The 26,613-nt window shown below is 42.2% G+C and overlaps 1 protein-coding gene across 1 annotated transcript; it reads left to right on the forward strand.

Moving 5' to 3' along the window:
- IL5RA (interleukin 5 receptor subunit alpha) lies at positions 1-25,466 on the forward strand. Its single transcript, XM_025207697.1, has 12 exons — positions 1-76; positions 2,450-2,534; positions 3,748-3,890; positions 7,215-7,353; positions 9,730-9,862; positions 9,936-10,126; positions 11,230-11,375; positions 13,351-13,480; positions 17,524-17,620; positions 22,871-22,955; positions 24,071-24,115; positions 25,353-25,466. Exons 2-12 carry the CDS (start codon positions 2,453-2,455, stop codon positions 25,464-25,466), a joined length of 1,305 nt encoding a protein of 434 aa, XP_025063482.1. The 5' UTR covers positions 1-76; positions 2,450-2,452.
- The last annotated feature ends 1,147 nt before the right edge of the window (positions 25,467-26,613 follow it).

Consider the following 26,613-nt stretch of genomic DNA (forward strand, 5'->3'; position numbering starts at 1 on the left):
GGGAAATGAGACTCTGGAATCAGTTTCTGATCAGTCAGCTACTAGACAGTGGAACATACTGCAGCTGTGATAATAAGTAAGAAAAACCAGACCTTTTAGAGGATATTTTCTTGAAACTTTGGTTTTTTGGTATCTTTAAAATGACATATATTTATCTCTTCTACTGTACTTGTTTTATACTACACAATATCAATTCTGAAACATCTCCTATAGCTAAAATAGCACAATAATAGCACTGAACTTGGTTTAATCTTCTGATTACATCTGCCCAAACAGTATCTGAAGATGGCCTTTAAGTACAGTGGCATTTTCTTACCCCTGAGATGCTCAGGCCTGTGCCTGTTATGAATTGTGTGTGTTCTTAATGCTTTTTTAGTTATATGTTTCAGTAATTTTACTGCATTTAGCAGCAGCATCCTCTATACCTTTTATATAGAGCTTTTTTTTTTATTAATTTTATTAAACAGCAACTAGAATCTGTGCCTTATAAAAAGGATGTTAAAGCAATGTCAAATGTTGCATTTATTTCAGCACGTTGGGTCTTTCACTCCTGAAAAAGCAGGTGTCGGGCATGTGTATAGGTACCCTAAAACAGCATTTGCCAACCTATGGGTTGTGACCCAAAAGTGGGTTGTGGAGAAAGGGTTGTGGAGAAACTTTGAAAATGGATCAGCAAACTTTAAAAATGGATTCTCCTTTAAAGGAGAAAAATGTGGGAAACCGTGGCTTTTCCCTTTCAGGCCGGCAGAGCTCCAGTCTGCAAGGGGCTGCTTGCAACCCCCACTCCACCCCACACATGGGGGGGCTGGGGCCTCGGGGCAGCGGGTCAGGAGTGAGAGGCACTGGGTCAGGACTGGCCATCAATGTTTACAAATTGGTCCTGATACAAAAAAAGGTTGAGAACCACTGCCCTAAAAGACTAGGGTGGTTTTTTTTGAGGAAAACTGCTTTTTTTAAAAACAAAAAAATTTATATAAACATTTTTGAAAGCAGGCCGTTTTCTTACCAATAATACAATAGTCTTTTCTTTTGAAAAATCCCAGTTGGCTCTAGTTTTAGCAGTAACAGGGACATTGTGCAAAATATAACTACTGTGAATAAAGCGTGGGTAGAGGTCAGCATCATTTGGAGGTTGGCTGCTGTCTGGAATTGATATCCATCAGTCCCAGCTGGATTTCCATTGTAAACCCATTATGAATTGATGGCTATCAAGTAATAGGAGATGCTTTAATGCAATACAGCACCCTCCTCTTGTGACAGAGGGGGTCTGTGTGATGTTCAAAGGAAACAGCAAGCTGTGGAATCTGCTCTTCAGCAGCCATTATGCCAGGGACACGAAGTGATCTTGGAGGCATTATGGATAAACCCTCCATGGAATGGCGGTGGCCTGGCCAATCCTGATTCCAGCTTCATGAGAGGAGATGGATGCAAAAACCTGACCCCCCTAGGACTGAGGAGTTAGAAATTCCCTGGGACAAACCAGTCTTATTCACTTTCCTGGTCAATAGAACACTAGGCACACATCCACACCCTGTAAATTGTAGAAGACTTCATATGTTCATGAGCTCAGATTTCCTGTGGTTGAAGAATGTGTTTTGTAGAGCAGTTGAAGGTGGTTCATGGAGAATGGATGGGTTCAAGGTGTGCTCTACCCATTTCTAGCAGCAAAGTCATATCCCTTCCTGCTCATGTCCTTGTGGCAAAGCATTTAGCAGAACTTACAGATTCGCTGCAATCCGATGGGAGCACTTCTGCTGTGGCCTTAAACTTGCGATTTCTGGGCTGCCAACTGTGCACCTTAGCATCTGCACCCGTGCCACCCCTGCTCCCAGCAAAGTCATGTTAAAGAAGCTAAAATACAGCAAATACTTTCATGATATTCGCCCTGTGTGAGCAATTACTATAGTTGTAGGAAAGTGATGCAACGGGGAATTAGAGGAAGAAAAAACGTATGTCTTAAGATGTTGTCCAACATACATACAGCATAGCATCAACAAAACCTTTAGCATTGCCATTCTAATATTTGGAAAGTTGTAGACCACAAATCATGCCCCCCATCCTCCGTGTTGTATCCAGTGGGGGTCCAGGATTCCCTTACCTCCTTTATCAAAATCTCCCCTTCCAGCAATTCTATCTGCTTCATCAAACACCCACAAAGTATTAACCATGGGGAGTTTTGTGGTATATGAAGAAGGGACAGAGAACACCATGAAGCTGATGGCATGGGATCTATTTGGTACATGATGTACTTGGATAATGGCAAAGGGTGTACCTCCATGGGAAGAGGACAAGGAAAGTGGCATGTTCTTGTTTTTATGTATTATACAACAACATTTCTATATGTGTCTGGGTGAATATTACTTCTTAGTTGTAGATTACATTTTATATATAACAGTCAAAATGGCAAGTTATGTGCTGATATCTGATGATTATAATTTATTATTTAAAGGATATGATCATAATGGTGAACATTATTCTGGTACCCCTTTGGACAGCAATGGCAATTCAGCCAAATTTGTTGCAGGCTAAAGGAAGTAAGTAGTTTCCTGTACTATTCTTCTCATGTATTTGTAATACCATGGCACCTGGGACTTCACTGTGGCACTCACTGCACAGCGCAGGTGGCCACTGCCCCACAGAGCTTACAATCAGACCTTAAAGGTGAGACGTATAGACAGATGCAGTGGAGCAGAAGAAAACCATGAGCCAGTGTGAGCCAGAATGACAGGCTGTAGTCATAACACACAGCCACCTCGAATTTGTCATGTGTTTTGTAAGGGATTTGGAGGAGGATAATAGGGGTTTTTGTGGATATATATGGGGGAGCTCCTCCCAAGGGCAGCATAGGAGATGCTGCTTGAAAATACGATGTGGGCTATACAGGCTGGTATCCTGGAACCATTGGAGATGGGAAATGACCTCTTGCTGCTCAAAGAGAAATGATACATAGGGTGAGAAGAGGCTGTGAAGGGCTTGATAAGTAAAGGGAAGCTGCTTGACTATTTTGTTATTTAGCTATTTATATTCTTATATTGTTTTCTTTCAGCACAATCAATTATTCATTTCTTTATGAGCTCCAGGGGTCTCTATCCCTGTCATTCTAAGTTACCAGTCTCATTCTTCTGTCTCTACTTATATTTCTGCTTTATTTCTTCTCTCAGCGTACTTGTGTTTCTTCCACAGATGCATCCTTGTGGCTTCCAGGTAGAACTTGCCAGGGTAGTTAACATGCATTCTTCTCAGAGACCAAACTACATACCATCTTCTCTGTAAGACTCTGACTGTACACCGGGATCTAAGTGGATATGGACTTATGCCAGTGTAGATGCCCAATTGACCTCAATGGGGCCGTGTGAGGGCAATGGGATTCATGTATGCGGATCATTTTTCAAGGATCTTAGCCTAATTTATTTTCCAACAAACCAGATATGATCAGAGACTCTTTCATTTGATGATCTTTAAGTTGAAATTGCCATGGAAAACAGTTTCTTCTAACCTAGGTTTTAGCCATATCCTTATTGAATGATCTATTTGCTGGCAACTTGCAGAGTTTTACCTCAGTGTTAGAAATATGCTTTATAGAAAGCTATTGGCAAAATATAGTGTAATATGTAAATTATGCCTATACACACTACCCTGTGTTGGTAGTTACCTATGAATAGCTATTGCTTGGAACCAATCACTTTTCCCTCTTACTTGTTATAATGTAGTATATCATTAGGGTTTTTTTTCTCCTTTAATCAACAGTTCAGGTTCTTCCCCCTGTTAACTTCACCCTCACAGTCACTGCACTAGCAGAAGTACTTTTACATTGGAAACCAAACCCTGATCAACAACAGAACTACACTGTTATCTATGATGTGGAAATCATTTCTCCTGTACAGGAAATGGTAAGTGTAAAATACACTGAGCAGTCTACAGAGGCCAAATGCAAGTTGATTTAAATATGTTCTGCCTGCTTGAGACTGTACTGCATACATTGGGTCATCAACATTACTTTGGTGTTGCATCATGAACAGATATGCTATACATAAGCCATGCCCATCTTCCCCTGTGCTGACCAGTAGAACTTAGTTGGAAAGGGAATTAACACTAGGGAAGGGTGGCTTTAATTTGTGACCTAGCTGGAACATCATGGGAAGAGGTGTTGAATCAACATGGCTTCCCACGAATGTTTCCTATCGAAGTCAATGAATTTACTGCAGATTAACACCAATGTACAAGTAGTAGCTGGTTCTCTGTTTTGTCATAATAGTATCCTCAGGAAACTTTACTCGAACCATCCCCAGTAGAAAGTTCTGGAGTATTTGCATATGGTTTTAGGTACAATGTTCCTAATTTTATATAAACACCCTCTATTAAGAGAGCAGTTTTAGGGTAACTGCACATGTGTTACAAGTCTGCTCTGATGTGCTGTAATTAATCAAGTCTGCTGGACCGTGGTAATTACTAGGCCTGTGCGAATTGGCAGCTATTTGATCCGGCTTCGGATCCGGCCGCTTTGGATGCCAGGGGTCCGATTCGGAGCTCCAGACCGGGTTTCTGCTTTGATCCGGCTGAAGCGGCTCCGAAGCTTCGGCGTTGCCTCGGAGATCCGGCCATAGGGTATAATGGGGAATCAATTAAACATCTATAATTTTGTTGTTTTTGTCTGATTTGGATGAAATATGCAGGGATGGTAGCCTCTGCTGAGAGCATGAAGCCTGCCAAGTTTCAAGAAGATCGGGGTAGGCATTTGGAGGAAACTGTACCCCAAATTCCTGAAAGCAAAACTCATGTCACGTGTATGTGTTACACCACAGGGGGGGTGAAAACTGCAAGGGCGGTGGCCCCTGGCCCCTGGCCCCTGCTCAGGCCACAAAGCCTGCCAAGTTTCAAGGAGATAAGTGCAGGTTTGGGGGAAACTGCACCTCAAGCTGCGGACAAGCAAAACTCGTGACATGGGTGACACTGCGTGTATTAAGGCGCAGCATGGTGAAAGCTGCAGGGATGATGGCCCCTGCTGCGGCCACAAAGCCTGCCAGCTGTTGAGGAGATCGGTGCAGGGGGGTTCTGGGGCCCTGCACCCCTAGCTGCTGACAGGCAAAACTCATGACATGGGTGCTTGTGCAACTGACTGTCTCCGTCTTGGGGCAGTTGATTGCCTGTATTGATTCTTTCCTCTCCTTAGTCTGTGTTTTTGTTGTTAATTGTTGCTAATTAAATGGCTAAATTAGCTAGCTACTGTGTACTGAGCTGGTCCCTGAGTGAATCATGATTGATTGGTAACTGGTAACACAGTAGCTTAGCAGCCAGGCCTGTAATTGTTCCCCCTGCCCCCCAAGACAGACACAGTTGCACAAGCACCCATGTCACTAGTTTTGCCAGTCAGCAGCTAGGGGTGCATGGCCCCAGCACCCCCCTGCTCCTATCTCCTTGACAGCTGGCAGGTGTTGTGGCTGCTGCAGGGGCCACCATCCCTGCAGCGCCTTAACACACACAGTGTCACTCATGTCACGAGTTTTACTTGTCTGCAGCTTGAGGTGCAGTTCCCCCGCAAACCCCTGCACTTATCTCCTTGACAGCTGGCAGGCTTCGTGGCCTGAGCAGGGGCCATCACCCCTGCAGTTTTCAGCCCACTGCGCCTTAACACACACAGGGGCATCTATGTCATGAGTTTTGCCTGTCAGCAGCTTGAGGTGCAGTTCCCCACAAACCCCTGCACCAATCTTCTTTAAACTTGGCAGGCTTTGTGGCCTGAGCAGGGGCCACCACCTTTGCAGTCTTCACCCCCTTGTAGTGTAACACATACATGTTTTGCTTTCAAGAATTTGGGGTACAGTTTCCCCCAAACCCCTGCACCGATCTTCTTGAAACTTGGCAGGCTTCATGCTCTCAGCAGAGGTTACCACCCCTGCACGTTTCATCCAAATCAGACAAAAAACAACAAAATTATAGATATTTAATTGATTCCCCATTATACCCTATGGCCAGATCTCTGACGTGGCTCAGCAGCTTTTCTGAAGAGCTTCAGATGCTTCGAACCGCTTCAGAAAGCCTAACGAAGCCAGTGCTTCGATGCTGACATGCTGCTTTAGACACTGAAGTGTCCGAAGCTTCTCTGGATCCGAAGCAGGGTCTGAAGCCTCGCACAGCTCTGGTAATTACCAGGGATCCTGGGTTTCTCGGTGAATGGGGCCCCAGCTGGGCCAGGTCATTCGACAATCCCTAGAGTGCAGCAGGGAGTGGGGCAGGAGTGGGATGATTCTCCCCTGCCCCTACCCTGCTCCCTCCTGCACTGTTGGGGTCTTGATCCCCACAAGAAAAAACCTTACCTACTTGCCTGCTGTGCTGGGCCAGCTGTGAGCCCAGCATGCCCCTCCCCACTGCTGCAGCAGCCTGCGGCTGGGTTGTCGAGTGGAAAACCTGTAAATACTGCTGGTGCTTCTCTCATGGGGGGCACAGCCAATTTCAAGGGGTGCACATGTACCCACATCACCAATGCCATGCACTGCTTGGACTGGGCAGCATCCCCAGCCCCAACCCTGCCCAACTTCCTCACTATGGGAGCCTCCCTCCCTGCCTGACTTACCTGCCGGGAGCTGCTCTCCAGGCTGCCTCGCAGTGACATGCATGTAGGTGCACACATGCACATGGCACCCCCTGCCTGACCGCACTTCTTCTGCTCCCCCCAGCCCCTTGCAGGCTGGAACTGTGCCAGGGGAAATCCACCGTTTCCTTCAAAGGAGAAAATCTGGGTTTTTCTCCTTAAAATTAGAAAATCCGGGTGTGACCATGTTTTTCTGTGGCAAACAGAAAACCTAGATCCCTGGTCATTTCTGCACTCCAGCCAGCCTCCGTGTCTCATGTATTAGCATCCCAGTGCTTCAAAATGGCAGTGGGGGCACTTGAACTAAGGCGGTGGGGGCACTCTGCACTGAGGAAAATGTGTCCCTCACAAAGTCAGGCATAACTATATGTTGTAAATTCATCCAGTGTATGGGTCATGTGTCCATAGTCCTAGGTGTAGGTAGTTGCCCAGTACAAACAGTGGTGACTGGCGAGGCACTATAACAGAATCTATGGGCAGTTCACTCTAGAGACCTGAGTGCAAATAATAATTCACCTTGATATACAGACTGATCCAAGTTACACCAGTATACACGTGTCATGTGTCTGCATCCTAAGTCAGGCTTCACTGCGTCTGATACTCATAAATTATTTTATTTTTCAAGTACGATACAAAGCACACCCATAGTACTCGTACAGTGGTGCTCCATGATGGTTTTTCTGCACAAATTCGGACACTGCTTTTCTATAACAGCTCAAAAATAGGAAGTGAGTGGGTCACAGAAGAACTCCCAGCCCTCGCAGGTAAGAAGTGATGCCACAAAGTTTTAATTTTGTGTTATTTTTCTAGATTGTAGGTGAGGGAAGCATGAAAAGGACAGCAGGTTAGAAACTTTAAAAAGGTGACATATTTCCTGCCATGCAAAGCAATATGGTTATCCAGTAGTTTTGGCAGAGATTCTGATGTTCATATTGACATTGAATAGTAAGTACTTCACTATCTGTGTTTGACTCTATGGCCCATGGCAAACTTGCAAGTAATGGCACGATGGGATCTGATGTGTGATACTTGCAACCGTACTTCCTGCCATGCCATGTGCATCATGATCCCAGATGTCCTCTGCACCAGCAAGTAGCAAGCTCCCACATCAGCTGATCCAGGCTCTCAGTCACACCAGGCTCCAAGCAGTGGGAGTGCATGGTGCCAGCCGTGGGAGCACCTGAACACATGTTCAAATTGGTACTGCTAGATGACAAGGCAATGGTTTTCATGAAATACATTTATGATGCTGGTTTGAGTTCTTAGGAGAACATTCCTCATCACAGATTGAACTAATCGTCCATCTGTGCAGAAATGATTGACTATGCAAGAGCTTTGTCTCTCATCCTTAGGAACACAGGGCTGGCAGGACCCGTCTGATTTACTATATGCAGTCTCCCGCTATTGCAGGCAAGGCAACTATCTTATATAAACCTCTTCATAAATTTATCAGGGAGTGTTTACTTCCTGATTTGACAGGCTCTCCATCATCCTAGTAGCCCTTCTTTGTATCCATTCCAGCTTGAACCAATCTTTCTTCAATAAAAGTGATCAGAACTGGAGCCTAGACATCAGAGTTGACGCATCTTAAATGGCAGAGATGTACATAGGAAGTTGCATCGTTCCTGGACTAATCTAGTCTGAAATGTTTGCACCAGTCTTAACGGCACACTTTCTAATTGTTCCCCTTTGGTGCAGCAGACAGTCTGGTTCTATACTAAGAGATCACTCGTGAGAAATTGTCCTTGTTGATGTCCTACATTACTTTTAGTGTTGGCCTGGTAGTCCAGGAATACCATGGTCAAGCTCTTCCATAACTAAAAGAAGATAAGAGACCACAGAGAGCTGTAGTTAACCCTCTCATGCCTTCTAGCCCCATTACTATGCAATATCTGAGTTCACTCTCATTGCTACTCTTGTCATTTCCCATGTTAGCCAGGTTCACTCTCCCTTGCCTAGGAGCTGGGGATATATTCTGGGGCTGTTCGAGATGGATAATCCTTGCAATACAGTTCCTGAAAGACAGCAGTTGACTACATCTAATCCCCTTTTATTTAATAATTCAGTTCACTACTACTCTCAAGATGCCATCAAGAGTAAAAAGCAGCACAGTGTTTCTTCTAGCCTGAATTTTGTCATGGAAACAGATTTATCCAATTTTACATGAAATGAAAGCAAGTTTAAGATGTGTTTGGTTTTGGAAATGTCTCTCTAGGCTCTGGATTCTAGAGTGAGATGTGTTGATCTATTATGTAAATAGCAGATAACATGCAAGCAGCCATAGTAAAAAAGCCTTATACTATTCCAAGGCCAAGAAAATCAATAGGAGTTTCTACATATATCAAACTGTGAACAAATGTAAATGCTTTTCCCTGGATTTATGCCAAAAAATGTATTGCTAATGGCAAAATAAGCTGCTTTAGAACTCTCTAAAATGTTTAAAAATATTTTGTCTGTAAACGTATGACATTTTCAGAATACACGGGGGATGTTGTGTTATTTGTCCATATGTGTTGTAAAACTGTTAATTGTGTAACTGTTTGGGAATTTGACTTCATCTGTAATCATTTGATATACAGGCAAATGAGATAGAACACACATTTGTGTGTGTGTGTGTGTGTGTGTATCTATGTCTATAGCTATATATATATCTATATATATAATCTCCTATGGTAGTGTAAAAGTGATGTTGTAGTAATGTCCAGAAAAGTAATGGTCCAGAAATTATGTGAGAGGCAAGTATTTCATAGGGTGTTATCTTTTATTGGACCAACTATGTAGTTAGGAAAAACTTAGACAAGCTGAGGAAGAATGTCTTGCATTTGAAGGCTTGTCTGACTTTAACCCAACTAGAGAGTTGATCCAATAAAGGATATCATCCTACGAAATACTTGCCTCTTGTACGTATATATCCTCTCTCATCTACCTGTATGTCAAATGATTACAGATGAAATCAAGATACGAAACAGCTACAGATTTAGGAATTCATGATTATAAAAATGTATACAAATGCAAATGTGTGTGTGAGTGTATATATTTTATAATAAAAAAAAACTCCCATGTGAGTAAAAAAATGTTAGTAAATATTCAGCACATCTTATCTTTTGAGTGTAATCTTTTATGTCTTGTTCTTCCTCTAGGTGATGCTGAGACATCAGTCACTAACTTATTCTGCATTGTTTACACTGCCAGTTATAATACACCATCTCTTCACTGCAACTGGTTTGCTGGTAAACAGGCACCAACAGATACAGTATACTTACTATTTTACAGGTAAATGCCTGCCTCTATTTTGGCCAGTAGGTATTATCCAAGAGGACAATGCCTGATGAACCTTTTCCTTTAGGTATAATAACTACACCGAGCAGTGTCCAGACTATTTGCAAGACAAATGGCAGAGAAATGTAGGTTGCAGATTTTCAAAGACTTACATTGACCCTAAACAGATTGGCACACTCATTATAATACATGTTAATGGGTCAAGCAAGCATGCTGCAATCAAACCTCTTGAACAACTATTTAATCAAGATACCATTGGTAAGTAATTTTTTTTTCTAAATTAAAAAATAGCAGTATCATATATTTGCCTTGGCTTGCAATCAAAAGTAACCCATCTGCCCCTAACTCCAAATACCAAGCAGCTTGTCAAAACTTCATCAGTGGTTTTAAATGCTGATTAGCCCGGTTTAAGATATAGGTTGGTCTATAGGTGGCAATGAAAATGTATTGAAATGGAAGGTTTTGACATGGAACTAGGTGAAAGTTGATGGTACTAACTGAATTGATGTAAACAATACACTATAGCTTAAATTGTAGGATGATAGAAAAAAGATAAAGATATATAAGATATAGAAAAGATCTAATCTGTTTGCCAAAGTATTGTTTCCCATGGTACATTTTCTGTTGCTTTATTGGATTTAGCATTAAATGCCCAAAGCAACACAGCTTCTTCCCCTTTTTAATTTATATTCCATTAAATTTATATGGAAGGGAGATTTTCACTTGATATTCAGGTTAATATTCTTTTTCTTAATTTCATGTCCTTACACCAATTTATACCACTCTATTCCTCCTAAATAATTCCTCTCCATTTTACTTAAAAGTTATTCCTGTTACTCACTTTCAGTGCTGTTTTCCTGAACTATTTCTATGTTGCTAGTAATTTTACAGGCTTTCTTGAATCAAGTCAAGGGTCCACCCATGCCTATTGCCTAGTGACCCATTGGACTACTATGGGTGTGATGTGGCTAGCGTTACATCTAGCCACCTCTGACTCCCCAGCCCAAATGACCAGATACTAGTTTTCAGGTGGAGGAAAGCCTTTGGCATGACTCCAGAACAGAGCTTGAACTCATGCCTTTAGAGCTGTCGTGATATATTTTAACCAATCTGCACTGCATGTCAAGTACCTGGAATAAATTTCAAGCATTATATTCTAGGGACAATATTACCAAAAAGATATTGATATTGAAAAACTGAGAGCTCTCAAAACAGAGAGAACCAGCACAAAAGAAGCAAGACGATCTTTGCATCCTACCCTGCCACCAAGAATGATCGAGTTATGCCCAACTCGTGGTGTTATTATTTTAAATGCATAATTGCTTTATAAGTAACATACTGGTCCCTACTTCATTTTTTAGAGAAAATAAATCCTCCTCGAAATGTCACCATATCTTTAGAACAAAATGACACCTTGGTCACATGGGAAAAGCCAATTTCTCCTTTGTCAAAGGCATGGTTTTGTTATGAAGTTATCATTCACAATTTGAAGACAGGTACAAATCAGGTAAAGGCTTATTGAGATTTGACATGTATATAGCAATTGTTGATTAATTACTTTTCCTATCCAGATGGAACATCTCTCTCATATAAATCTGAAAAAAATATCTTTAGATTCATGTACATCTTTTGAGTTATGCTGATAATTAGAAGTTACCAAAAGCTACAGACATATGGTAAATCCTAGTTGTATGGAAGACAGATGGTTAGAGGTGCACCGATATATCGGTCCATATTGGATTGGTACCAATAAAAGGAAAATTGACATTATTGGCAATTGGCTTTTTTTACCCAATGTAGCTGATAATGTCACTGATAAATGCATGCACGCAGCTATAGCATGCATGCAGCCAGGAATGCAGGCCAGCAGTTTGGAGAGCAGTGTCCAGCTGGTAAATGTGGGGGAGGGAAGGGGCATGGGGTGGCATGAAGATTGAGGCCCCCATAGAGAGGGAGGTAATGGGGCTGGGGCAGGTGCTGCTCAGCCAGGACAGGGCAGGGCATGGAACAGAGCCATGGATGGCTTTTCCAGGGGGATGGGAGTTGGGGAGGCTCCCCATGGCTGCAAACCCCCTGGGAGAGGCATGGGGGGACATGTGCCCCCCTGATTACACAGGGCGAGGGTAGACTGACCGTTTTGGGCTCGGGGCCAGAGGCCAGGGGCTGTTCCTGATGGGGGCTAGGGCAGGGTGGATAGGGTAGGCAGCAGCAGTGCTGGAAGGGGGCTATGGGGTATTATGGGGTGGCTATAACCTGCCCATAGCCTCCCTCCCAGCACCACTGCTGCCCATCCAGCCCCTGCCCACCCTGAGTGCAGCCCTGGCTAAGCCTCCACCAGGAACAGACCACAGCAGCCCTGGCTCCGAGCCCACACTGGGCAGCCTGCCCTTCCCCATACACAAATCTGGGGGGGCACATGCCCCCCTGTGCCTCCCATGGGGTTGTACACAGCAACGGGGAGCCACCTTCCCTCCTCACCCCCCCACTGCACAGCCAGGACGAGCCACCCATGGCTCTGCCCCATGCTCCACCCCACCCCAGCTGAGCAGCACTTACCTCTGCCGCTGCCCCTGCCCCAACCCCATTCCCTTCCTCACCATGGGGGCCTCGATCTGCCCCCCCATGGCCCTTTCCTCCCCATGCTCCTCCCCTCCACAGACTTATCAGCCCAATGCTGCTCTCCAAATTGCCGGGCTGCATATTGACTATCAGATCAGTATCAGCCAATATGGCTGGTTAATAATCATCCATGGGTATTGGTCAAAAAATTCTTTATCGGTGCACCCCTACAAACTCCTATTGACTTCAAAAGACTCCTACATTACATTAGTTCTCTTTTTCTAGGCATTTTTGGAGGGATGGGGCAAGTTAGCTAGGAAAACACCGAGACCAACATTTCAAACGTTCATTAATCTGGATGCTCAGTTTCATATATCTAGATGCAGACTGTCTGGGTTGCTGCAGGTGCTCAGCAACTCTGAAAAGCCAGCATTAAGAGTCTTGATAGTAGATACTTTAGAACAGGGGTGGGCAACCTGCAGCTTGCATGCCGCAAATGGCATAGGAAGCTTGGGGGAGATAGGGTGGGAAGCAGAAAGCAGAACAGCAGATTAGGCAGGGAGCACAGGGTGTGCAACAGAAAGCAGAGGAGCAAATTGTCAGGGGAAGGGGATTGGAGAGGCAATCAGAGAGGATGTGGGGCATATGTGTGGCATGCCTGCCAAAAAGGTTGGTCCCCACTGCTTTAGAGTATTTTGATCCACATGAACCAGAGGTGAAAAAGTATGGCTGGAGTTGAATATAAGTCTCAACTGTACCTGGAAAAATAGAGGAAAAAAGTCTGAAAAATCAAGCCTTTGGTTCCACTATTAGACTGTAAAAGTAATTTAAAAAAAACAAACACAGTGAACATCAATTTAATTGGCCTTTTTGATCTTGTTAGTCTTAAGCAGTCTGTAATAAAACAATATGGTTTTTAACAGCTATCGAAAAGCACATCTAATGATTTCAAATTCAGGATGGATGTTACCAGTAGATACTCCATACAGATAAGGGCTAATCGTCAGTATAATGAAGGATTTTGGAGCGAGTGGACTGACCCCCTTTTTATTGGTAAGAATCAAAATGTCTTGGCTGTCAAATAATTTACTTCTATATGTTGTGAGCTGGAACAGTCTTGTTCACCATTTGAAGTTTGACAAGATCCTAGCCTCAGATGTTATAGCTGGGGGCTGAGCTTACCCTGAGGAACAAGTCATTTCCCATAAGCAGATTTTAAGTCTTTCATTTTACACATACTTACTAGACACAAATAATGTGCTTGAGTAAGCGCTAGTGCTGGTTCTAGTGTAATAATGTCCAAAATCAATGTGAGCAGTCAAGTAAAATATTTTTTATTGGCGTTACCTGAACTTCATTAGGGGAGAAATGTAGACGTTACTATCTTCATAAGACATTCATTTGTCTAGATCTGACTTGCTTGATACTGCACTTCCTGATTGCTGAATATGTTTTTTTATGGAAGTAACAGTTCGCTTATCATGACATGTTATCAACTGTTCTTTCTCAGTCATTCCCTCTCACTCTTATCTTTTGACTTTCTTAACTTCCTGATTTTCTTTTTTTTTTTAAGTTCTTTACTTTGCACTCTTCTGTTTACTGAACTCGTCCTGCTTCCTTAAACCTGCCTTCTGATGAAGTTCAATGTCTGTCAAATCTTCTTCCTTTCTGCATCCTCAGCTTTAATACATTCATACAATTCCTCTAGCCAGAACCTAGTGTGAAAATGTCGCCCAGCAGTATGGGCACAAACCTGCTAGGAAGTCATAATCCCTGCAGTTAGGGATTCCTGTGCTGACTGAGTTCAGCTTGCAAAATGAACGGGGCTTTCTGGGAAGGTTATTAAGTCCAAGCACCTGGGAAATACCTTGATCACCTGGACAGCCAGCAGAATTCACAACCAGAATGTAAAAATTGGATTAAAGGTATCCAGGTTGTAGCCATATTGGCCTACAGGAAAAAGCAATCAGGACTCATGGTAGAGGTGATATCTTTTATTAGACCAACTAGATTTTTGCAAAGATTTTTTTTTGTAAAAATCTAGTTGGTCTAATAAAAGATATCAGCTCTACCATGAGTCCTGATTGGATTAAAGGTTAGCTTTAGGCTCTGTTTTAATTTTCCTAAAAAAATAAAAAATCTTTTGAAGTAGAAGTTCATGTTCTGCACACAAAACGAGAATAGAATTTCAAGAAGTTAAAAGATGAGCCAAGTTGAGTCAGAGGATAGCAAAAATCAAATATATTTTTGACTTTTGGAACAAAGTTTTAACTTATCATCCATTTATATTCAATCTAGTTTTCTGAGTGCAGCTTGTTTCTTATCATTCAGCCAGGATAGAATTACCTTCCTTGGGAGATGGTTGCCAATAAAGCTAGATCATGTCTACTATGCATACATATGGTAAAAGTAGGAGCTACAAAAATGAATTTTAATAACATCATCCTTTAACAAACGGTGCAAAGAAATATAAAAATAAATGCCTTGTCCTAACTTTGACTGCATACTGATTAGTCACTAAATCCTAAACACTATACTGATAGCTGGGGTTGACCTGAAGGTACCTGTCAAGCCCATGCTTGCTACCCATATTTTAAACCCCTTCACACTCAATCCCGAGTGGCAGTCCAGCTCAGTTATGGAGGCTCTGCTGAACTCTGGATGAAGAGATTGACTCTTATGATGCCTCACTTTTCTTATAGTCCTCCTCTTTCTACTGTATTTTTGGACCTTATCTGCTCACTGAAGGCCTCAAACATGGGAAGTTTGTTAGCACCTCTCCCACAGCTCCCTGTCTTCCAGTCCCTCTGCATTTTACTTTCTCTCACTATTGCCTGTAAAGAGAAACAAGCCAGGAAGTGGGGACAAGTAGTCCTCAAACCAATTCTTGAAAAGGATCTGCAAGGGACCCTGGGACCCAAGGAACCACATCTTAGTGCTATTATTCTCAGGAAATAAGAAGCAAAATGGATATTTTTGCTGTGAACTGCAAGTAATAAGGTCAACGGAGAATAATAAGGTCATGGCTCAGGCTGGTTGAGGATGTTGACCCTAAATATCTGTACAGGCATATTTTGGTGACAAACTGATTTGTGAATTGCTGGCTGTGTACATTCACACTGTAAAACCACTAGGTCAGATCCTGTGCTGTCTCTCTAAGGAGATGTGTTTCAACCAAACCTCTAGGGATAGCTGTACATCACAGTGAGCATTTGCTGCTGCCTATCATTAGGGCTGGCCAAAATCTTCATTGTGCTATGCTGCTTTTTACCCATGGTTCCTGCAGAACCTGACCATGCACTTTCATGAGTTATACCACTAATTAGTTACAGACCTCAACTATTCATACAGATAATAAAAAACAAAAATAGTCTGCTATGCTAATTCATTAAAACACCCCCCAACCAAATTTCCACAAAAACCTTAATTCAGTTGAAGTGATGGTTCGCTTTCCTATTGCTTTTCCTATTTACAAAAAGAATTTCAAGAGACTATTACAACTTGATGACCTGCCAGGTTTTCCGGGATAAATTAAGGCACTGGGGATTCAGAAGACCTGAATCCTAATCCTGGTTTTGCTGCTAATCAGCTATGTGACTTTTAGCAAATCTCTTCCCCTCCTACAATTTGCCGGTCTTAGCTCTTTAATTTGTACGTTCTGTCTCTTGCAATGTGTTTGCGTGGTGCTTAGCCCAGTGGGGCCCTGCTTGTGATTGGATTACTCATGTCAGTCTAAAGGCCAAAGCATGTGTAATTGCTTTTTCACCAGTCCTCTATTATAGGCTGGCCAGGGGGGCTACCATGCCTGGCACCCTTTTGGCACCATTGCTAGTCAACATAAGGTAGAGCAGCCTGAGGACCACTCTATCTTGCACTGGAAACAAGGGATATGTACAGCAGCCTTAGAATGAAGAAGCTTATGCCACGCTTCCAATCCCATTACTTCCCAACCTCACGCCGAGTGTTACTTTGACTGATCCAAATGATACATTCATAGATCTCAGTTCCTTGGAAGGAAAACTGTAACCTGGGGACAAAACGGAGCAGTTAAAACAAAGAGCGCTTTTCAAAATCGGAAGCGTTCGTCTGAGTCTGTGACTTGCAATACCCACGCTTGTATTCCTTATCCACATAAGCAGGCTCAATAACTACCGCTGGACTACGCGCAGAAGTAAAGATTGCAGGGTCAGATCCTTAGTGCTTTATTCCCCAGGAAAGACTCTGTACTGAAAATGAGCGCTATTTGTCTATGTCCCTTTTAACCTGATTTGATATCCCAAACCTAAATTTATACCCTGTCATCTACTCAGTGACAGCTGTGCTGCCGTCTTGATATATACCACATGTCATTACCATAACGGTATAGTGACAGGGCAACCTTTTGAAAATTTAGCTTCTGAAGTTCAGTGTAAATTTCTGCTTCCCGTGGCATAGGCGCAGCATGTTTGTGGTGGCAAAGTGTGCCTGTTTAAAATGGAAACATTGCCATTGCTAACATACTTGTTTCTGCACACAAGCAGAAGAACAGAGCTATTCTTCCTGTGAGAAGATAAACAACCAACTTAAAATTAAAAATGGTGTTTTTCAATACACGATTTACTGGCAAGGCTGTTTAGCTAACCCCTGCTTAAAAAGGATGAATATGAATAACTGAAGAATGGTTTAACGGAAAACAAGGACTTTATGTGACCACGATTATAAGCAAACCGTGTCTTTCTTGCACACACAGGCATGTTTGTGTCATGTGGAGTTGCATAACTCGAGTATGTTAGCATAGCAGAGTGCATCGTGCTGATAACGCCTGCAGCCCTGATTCATGACACTTCTCAGCCTTCTTTCTTCTGCATGTAAAAATGATAAAAGGCCCCTAATTCAGTTATGGATAAAGTTATTAATGCTTAATGTGCTCCAAATTATCTCTACATATGAAATGTAAATAGTGGGCTAAATTATGATCTTAGTTATGTCAATGAAAATCTACTGAATAAAATCAGCTTGCTTTACAAGGTTTAGTTACTGGAACAATTTTACCTCCATGTTTCTTTCCACAATGAAAAACGTAATTTGAGCTAAATATATATATCTTTTTAATCCAGGGGAGGAGCAGAAGAAAAATCAAGTGGGTTGGGTTCTCATCTTGGTTACAGTAACCACGTGTTTCATCACACTGTTTATTGCAATGGCATGCAAAATGTAAGTATTTAACTACTAACTTCTTTAGTTAAAGAATAAGGAAGGGGTGTAGATTACATTTGTTTGAAACAATATTAAAAGCATTCAAAATGGTTCTTCCTTCTGTATTCAAATGTGATTTATATGAAGTAAGAATAGTGATAAAATGATAATTAGCCTCATTGATTATCAATGATAATATTAAGTGAAACTTCAGGAGTTATGGGCATGATCAATTTAATTAACATCAACGCCATTTGTTGGAAGAGGAACAGTGAGAGGGACTTACAGCAAGGATTGTTATTTACTGTACTCGATACTAAGATGGACAGTACTCAGTCATGCTGGTCATTTATCTTCACAGGAGAGTGCTTTATTTAACTCCAGCAAAATGTATTGAGAGAGAGAGAGAGAGCGAGCAACTTTTATTACTAAAACCATAGGCCAATATTCAAACCTGTGTGCCTCAAGTTAGGTATTTAAATCTATATTTGGGCACTGGCATATGTGACCTTATTATCACTGACTTGAGTAAATAAAGCTGCTGTGCACAACGAAAAATTCAGCATTGTCTGCACCCTTTTCTTTCCTGCTGCAAGTGCATTTAGCCATTCTCTGTTATAGGCTTGGCGAGTATTTGTAGCAGCTTCAAGTTTTTCCTGCCAGGGCTCACAGATATTCTTGTAAGCCAGCTTCACAACAAATTCTGTGAACAAAGCAAGTTGTGAACAAAGCAAGGCGGGTTGGACCTCAGTAGCAGTGTCCAGAAAGCCAGGATGTCAGTTCCAAAGTGATGAACCAACGAATCAATGATGCAATTGCTATCACCTCTCCCCAAAGGATATTTCAAGCAGTAATTATTAGATCAGCAATTAAAGCTGCTCCTAGTAATATAAGTGCTGTCCTCACATCTACTAATTTCACATTAGTTTTTTAAACAGTTCCTAAATTATTGACTCACTTGATGTACACCTCAGAGACTTCTTTGCCTCACCAAGTGTATTTTATCAAACTAGGGCCTTGTCTACACAAGGGTGTTACATTGGAGTAGCTGTCAGTAGTTTAGCTTAAAACACTTGAAATGGACACATACAGGCTTAAAATGAATTTCTCGAATATCTTAGCTTCGTAAGTAATTCTCCTTAGAACAGAATTAGCTCTGCTGCATAAGATGGTGTTCCCTTTATGATTCACTTGGACTCATTCCTGTTTCACTTCTGGCAGTCCTCCAACTGTTATCCTCAGTGCACATCTGGATTGACTCTTCCATGACTCTGAGGTCAACTTGACCAGATATCAGGTCTTTGTTTAAATACTATTGGACAGCCAGAATGGAGTGCTTCCTTTTGGTAGCAGGTAGTAGTGAGTTTCCATATCTATTATAGCAGCTTGACGCCACTGTGCTTGTATGCGGATTCCTTCAAATGGGCTTGTCTTCTCTGGAAAGCTGTATGAATTACCAGATGACAGAGACCTTCAAGACTTTCAAAGCAAATGGAAAAGGGTGTGCTTCCAGCTCAGTGCCCAAATAAATGAGCTCGTGGTAGAAGTACCTGAGAACAATGGACCAGAACATTACCTCCAGTAATACCCCGTCTACCTGGCCATGGTAGGAGAAATACTGCCACCAGGCAACCCAGGACTGATGTCATGACTCATTATCTACAAGGCACAGAAGAGAACGCAGCGGCATCCAGGACTAGCACCCCGCAAGCCAATGAAAGCAAGCTTGATCCCCTGCATACCATGAGGAATGATCAGGAGGAGCAGGAGGAGATTTATTAGATCTGGGAACAATAGTATGATCCAGCAGATTTGGACATTGCTCCAGAACCTGATGAGACTAGCTAGAGTGAAATTGCTGAGCAGTGGAATTGTACCAACCGCCAGCTTGAAAATGATGCAGAGGGGAGCTCTCCAAACAGCAATGCATTGTTATGCTGCCACACCAGTCACAGACAGGGGACTCAGCCCAGCAGCAATGGTCCACCAAGCAAAGTTCCTCAAGGTAAATGCTCTGCAGATGTGACTGCACTGTTTTATCTTCCTGTTCCTCCTCCTCCATTAGCTGTATCACTGCAACATCAAAAGCCCTGTGAAACTGCAAAGCTAACTCCATTTGCCTGCATGACTATAGAGCACATACTGTTTGAATTAATGACTGTTGTGATCACAGCACTCAATACTGTGTCCTCCACACTGTGAGGCAGTGCTTCGAAAGTGGCATAAGCAAAATTAATGGATGCCAGAAGAGGAATTATGGGATTTGCTAGTTTAATTCCCAGTCCCAGAATCCCTGTGGTTTTTGGCAAGTATCCCACAATGTACCCTGCTTAAAGTCACAGAGTAGAGAGCTGAGAAATGGAAAATTACACCGTAGGGTAGCTATCTGGAATGCCAAGGAGTTACTTCAGAGAAATGCAGGCTGTGTGGATGCAATGTTTAACAAGGAAAGGCCTTTTAACCAGTATAAGTGAATTTCCATGTGATATAATTACATTGCTATTCTTAGAGCAGACAAACGAGGTCAATCTAACATCATCATGTCAATGTAGCCTGACCAAATAAATGTTAGCCTTTGCCTTTTCCCATGACAAAATGACTTTACTGCAGAGCTCTCTTGGAGTCATACCTGGGTGTTGTCTAGGTTTGAATACTTGAGTGAGTGTTAGGCTAGCTGGCCTGGCAGCAGCCATAGTCTTGAATTGAGGCTCTTAATTCAGGTTGGTATCTTGCCTACTTGCAGTGAGGATGCAGGCTGAATCTCTCAAATGCTGATACAGTCCTCCAATATTTTTCTGAAATCCCCTTCCCCCAGAAGGGCAAACCAACAGGAGGGAATCAGTTTGCAGCTCAGCTTGCCATGGCACCTAGAACCAGGGGCTATACCCCCAGAAATCTTAGGGATACACTTGACTTGGTAGAGTACCAGTGAAGATGCAGTAACTTGGATATGGCCTTGCAGTGTGGCTGTTCACTCCTAAACTAGGCTAACCAGGGTGCTCAGCCTCTGGTGCTGAGCACCTCAGATAACCCTGCAGTGAGAACATACCCTTTGCAGTACACCAGCCAAGAACCAAAAGACATCAAAGATGTCAGCATGTGCTGTATAACTAAGAGCCATGTCCTACTCCTTGGTGAGTCTCAGCCTATCTTACCCTGTGGGTCTCAACCTTGGCGGGTCTCAATCCATTGTACCTTGGCAGGTCTCAACCCATCTTACCCTGTGGGTCTCAACCCATCTTACCCTGAACCCATCTTACCCTGTGGGTCTCAACCTTGGCGGGTCTCAACCCATCTTACACTTTGATTTGAGACAGTCTTCTACTGGAATGACAGCAGATTCCAAATTGCTGTATGAAACCTCCTGCAGGGTAACAGTTGGAATATTTCCAGCTTTTCCTCCTTTGAAAAACCTAGTCCCCATAAGAAACTCATCCTTAGGCTCCATCTTCCCTCCTTGCCCCCATTCTCACCGATTCCTTGGCTACAAGACTTCCAGCATATACCGAATCCCTGCAAAACAGTGAAAAGACTTTGGTGTGTTTGCTTTGCCAAGTCTTCCTGTTTCCTACCACCTCACTAAATAACCAGCTAAGCATAGATGTGTATTTTAACATGAACGTGGTTCTAGCCAAGGATGCTTAAGTGCTAGTCCTGGGAGACTCGGAAGGAACTGTCTGAGGGGTACAAAATGTTTAAGTTTCAGAATGAGAGATATGAAAGGGAACAAGTCAGTAGCAGGAATTTGCTTTGGACTCCCTGATGAGAAGCTATAATGGGATAAAAAGAGCTTAGCAGGAATCAAAAAGGCTTTTGAAAGGGGCAGCTAGTAATGTAAGAGTTCGGCTAACCAGGCATGAATCCGGACAGCTGTCATAAAATAAAACGATCAGTAGCTTAGCAGGCACAGTACAGGACTGCCTCTTCCCTGCAAAGTCTGTAACAGAAGGAAACAGAAAGAGGCAGTTCTGACCTTGATCCTGACCAAACACAGATGAAACCAATGCAGATGTAATGCTAGGGAGCATCTCCTCAGCAGAGCAGGCCTGAGCAGTGTTTTGCTAGTTTTATCCCAGTGTGACTTCACTGAAGTTTTACCAGTGAAGTGCGTATTTGCTCTGAAATAGCTCCTGCAATCCTTGATTTGGGCTGAAGACAGAAGGATCTGGCTGACACTTTTATTCAGAGCTGAACTGAAATCAGAAGGAGTAAATATGGAGCAGCTGTTATAAGAGTAAATTAATACATTTTAATTACTGAAATGCTAGTTGAGTTGTCTAGATGACAGCCGCAGGGAACATAGGCAACGGGTTCAGAGAAATGAATCCAAAAGTTTTTTGAATGCTTTTGAACAGACACTTGAAATACATTGAGTACTGTGTAGATCTGCAATGCTTACTATCATAAGATGTACGTATAACAGCTTGGGGCTAGATTGTAACACTACTACATGGAATATTTTACTACCTGCTGGCCTCATCTACGCATGTGCTTAACTGCAAAGTAGACTAATTAGCTGCAGAGTAAAGCATCATGATCTACATTTGCAACACCATTAGGCTACAGTAAACTAATTAATACCACCATAAGATAGTACAGTTGGGAACAGTACTACCTTAAGGCGGGGTAATTAACTGCAATTAAACACATGTATAGATCCTGATTGCGGGTGTACATTGCACCCAGTCAGCCCAGCTGGCAGGGGACCAGACTCCTGCCTGTCACCTAGCCACATGGCTCCCTACTTTCAGCATGCTTGGACTCCAGCCAGACCCTCTGCCACTGCTGCTGCTGCCACCTGGAGCCCAGAGCTGACCCCCCATATCCCTGGCCCTGGTGTAAACTGTTCCACCCTGGCTCAAATTGCTGCTGTCCTGGGTGCATGTGTAGATGCTGTGCCTGGGAGTAGCTTATTCCGGCTCAGACTGCTTGGAGTTTATTACTCCTAATTAACTGCATGTATAGATGCACCCACTATGTATCAGAGTAGGAAGGAGTGTGGGAAGTCAGAGACAGACCGCCTCCCACTCCTTGTCCCTTCTCATTACTCACGTATTAGCAGAGGAGTACCCTGCCATTCCCTGGTAGGAATCCCAACCTGAGCAGGAACAAGGAGTTGAATGGCCAGGTAACGTGTGTGACACGTATGGTAATCAAGCCAGTGTTAATCACTGTAGACCAGAAAAACTAACACCCAAACAAAAACTAACCCTTCTCCCAAAACTATAGGCATCTTTCATATGCCTGTTTCATATACTATTTTCACAGGTGCCACTTATGGAGTAGGTTATTTCCACCAATTCCAACACCTAAAAACAACTTAAAAGATTTGTTTTCAGCAAAGGACTATGAGGTAAACATATTTTAAGAATATAATTTGCACTGAGGAAAAAAATCAACTCTCTGTGGCTGCTGCCTCCTTTCTACAACTCTATAAACTGAGCCTATAATTGTCTTTTGTACTGTCTTTATGGGGAGCTGCTAATACCACTCTCATTAAAATCTGCCTTTCCTCTATTTATATTTCCCATTTAAATATCACTTGTCACATTTTAAAACTATACGTTCAAAAATTCATGCACATTGTGTGTGTGTATAATTTGTGTGCATTATATATAATGAACTATATATATAAAATGAACAAAGTTCCATTAACTTCTGTGCAAGTGGAACTAGTTTACCTCAACTAAACCAGATTACACTAGCTATAGATCTTGCCTTGTTTGTAGACCCTTGATCTTTGAGAAGCTCTAAGAGGTAGCTTCGTCTAAATCACAGCATTACATTTTTGTGTCTTAAATACACTAAATATAACCCACAATGTTAAAAGTGTAAATCAAGTGCCTGGTAGACTTTGCTTCAAGAAAAATCCTCCAAGTCCAGATACAGCAGTGTCCATTTACTGTATCGCAAAGAGTTAGCTTATACTGATAAATGTGATGGGAAAGGAGCAGTCTTCTAAATAGATAATGGATGCTGTAGTCCAGATGGGAGATCTGTTTATCAAAATGCAAGCAGTGTGTTGCAGAGTAACTGGGAATAATGTGAGGAAACTAGAAAAGGAAAAATTAGGCAAATTTATCAGCAAAAGTGTGTTGAAGGTGATTAGTGAAAGAAGAAAGTACTTATAATTCTACTGTTTGTGAGATTTTGAAACAGGAATGGACAGATGTATTGCAGGAAAATGAGTGAAGGATGGGTTTGAGTGCCAGTCACTGTAAAACAGAGAAAATAGCGTTTCCTTATGCTATGGGGGTCTTGTGACACAAAATATATACTCAGACACATTGGTGATGCCATAGATAGATAGTCCTGCTTTGGCAGGGACAGACAGGGCCATCTGGGATTCCTAGAACTGATTTACTTAGTAAAACTTAATAATGAGAAATCCTTTGGTCTTACTGTTAAGCTGGCTTTCAGACTCATGATGTTTGCTGTTACTTTCTGAAAAATATATTTGCCTTACAGATAAGATATAACTTCTCCCTGGCCCCACATCGAGAATGCTATACAGTAAGTCAGTTCTAATTTTTCCCCTCTGAAAAGTTATTTTTTAAAATTATTATTTCATAGTCTGGTCAAAGAAACAGGCTTAAGGGATTATGGACTAACGTTTCAGTTTGTTTTTAATTAAAGTCATCTGTGGAAAATAACATGACTCTGGTTATCACACACTGATTTTGGAATAAGAGAAATAGCAAATATTAACACTGCAGCTAAGCAATCCTTAGAAAACAGTGGACTGACTTAGACAAAGCGGGGGTTATATCATTCAGAGCAGCACTGGATCTTGCTTAGTGATCTTTTTATTTAAAGTGAATTGAATGCAGATGAAAGCTCTCAGACTGACAGCTCTGGGGGCAGGAGGCTTTTGTTTAGCACTGGAAAGTAACAGTGAAAGCTTTCCTCCCTGTCCTACTCCTGCAGCCTTTTCTATGCGACCGATTCTGTGCCCTTTCAGTCTCTGTGTCTGTCATCTCTGCATCATGATGGAGGTCAAACTGCTTCATTTTTGGTTAATCTATCATCACCAAGCCAAATTCTACCCACATTTACACTGTGCAACCACAGTTCAGAGGTCAAATTAATAGCTGAATCTGTTTTAAAAAGTCTTTTTCTGATGCATTTCAATCTAGATCACTCAAACTGTCTCATACTATTGCTTAGGTTAATGAATCACATGTCCATCCTCTGAGCACGACTGACTCTGCAGTACTAACAGAACAGAACAAAACATAGTGAAATATTCATTTTGCCACGAACATATTTAGGTATAACTGTAAATTCCCATGGTGTATCTGTGAAGTAAAATAGGGGCATTTTTAGCAGTCGCTGCTTAGAAGAAAACCACAATTTTAGTGTTTTACTTCTGCCAGTTAAGGGTATATTATGAAAAGCTGGATTTGTGGCATTTCTCAACTGGTCTCAAACTACCAGTGATCAAATTCACATCTGTCAGCCAAAATAAGGCCCTAACTGGCAATCAGGTTAATAGGAAAATAAACTTTTCCACTTATTCCTCACTGAGAAATGCTTCTTATCCTGAAAAAAAAATGCATGTTACTTGGATGAGTTTGTGCGTAAAGTTCTTTCTGAATGTACCAGTTTCAGAAGCTACATTTCATACAACAAGCAAAAATTGACGTTTGGAAATGCTATGCATAAAGTATTGCATTTGCTAATGAGCATGGAACAATAGTGAGAAGGTCGGTCAGAGGTTTGGTAGCTAAACACAGTATTTCTATTCCAGAGAGCACGGACCTATACAAGTGAAACAGAAACAGAGGTTGGAAGTTATATCGACGACCTTGGAAGTTACAACGAAGACCTTTATTGTGAGGTTCTCGAAGACTCTGTCATCTGAAGTATTCAGCCACTAAGAAACCTGAGACAGGGGTGTTACTGCAAGTGCCAATGATGTGCGCTGGATGAAATTAAAGGCCACACAATAAACGAGGCTTCAGACTTAGGAACCATGAGTTGCTTCCCAAACAGCTGGCGCATAATTACAAACTAATGCATACACATCCGTGGATCGGGGGGAATTCAAGTCCAGACTTCGCATTTGGATACAAAGACTCATGAGTATCTGGAGGTAACCGGGAGAGCTGAAATTGGCCAAGTGAATCTACTTTGAATGTGCAGACTAATTTTTGTGAGGGAGCATAAGACTGATAGAAACCCACATTTGTAAGTGGAATAGGGCAGGGCCTTTAAGACTCAAAAATACAGTGAAATGATTTTTCTAGAAAGAATAGCTCAATTTGCTTTTTTTTGCTTTCCTTCCAGTCCCTTTTACATTAACTTTTTCCACCCCCCCACATAAAACACCTGCAAAATACAAAAAGGAACTGAAATGATAACACTGCATCTTCTTACCCATAATATCTTGTCCTTCCTTCCATTACCCCCCTTTCATTTTTGCATAGCTACATATGACTAAACCACGTGAAAAGTACTTTTCTGGCGCCTTTAATTTATAACAGCAAGAGTTTGTGTATGCTGCAGCTGCATGTTAAAAGGTTGGATTCCTACGGTAGATTGCCCAATTTGCATATGCAGTTTACACAACTGTCCATGCAAATTTGGTTTTTTTGCTCACAAAAATATAATAGGACTTAAAAACCTGGAATGATCCTGAGGCTGCTGCAAAGCGGAAGGCAAGGTTCTTACTCAGAGGTTTCCCATAAAGATTTACATAACATTGAAGAAAATGGCTACATTCACACTATGCCAGTCTGGCCTGGCAGCCTGGCACAGACAGCTATCCTGGGCTGCATGACGTCCAGATAAATAGATCTCCGCAGGTGCCCATTCATTTCTTTTCAGCACGGTGGAGTCTTTGCATTGCAGAGATGGGGAAATCCTTTTGGTTCTCCAGGCTCTCCTGGGAGTTGATTGCAGGTTCGTTTCTTCCCTCCTGTGGGATTCTTCATAGTCTCAACAAGCAAAATGCCTCTAGGCTTGCAGGCTGCAGCGTATACAAACTCTTGCTGTTATAATTAATGGCT

Source organism: Alligator sinensis, unplaced genomic scaffold (genome assembly GCF_000455745.1).
Source record: "Alligator sinensis unplaced genomic scaffold, ASM45574v1 scaffold984_1, whole genome shotgun sequence".
Taxonomy (NCBI): domain Eukaryota; kingdom Metazoa; phylum Chordata; order Crocodylia; family Alligatoridae; genus Alligator; species Alligator sinensis.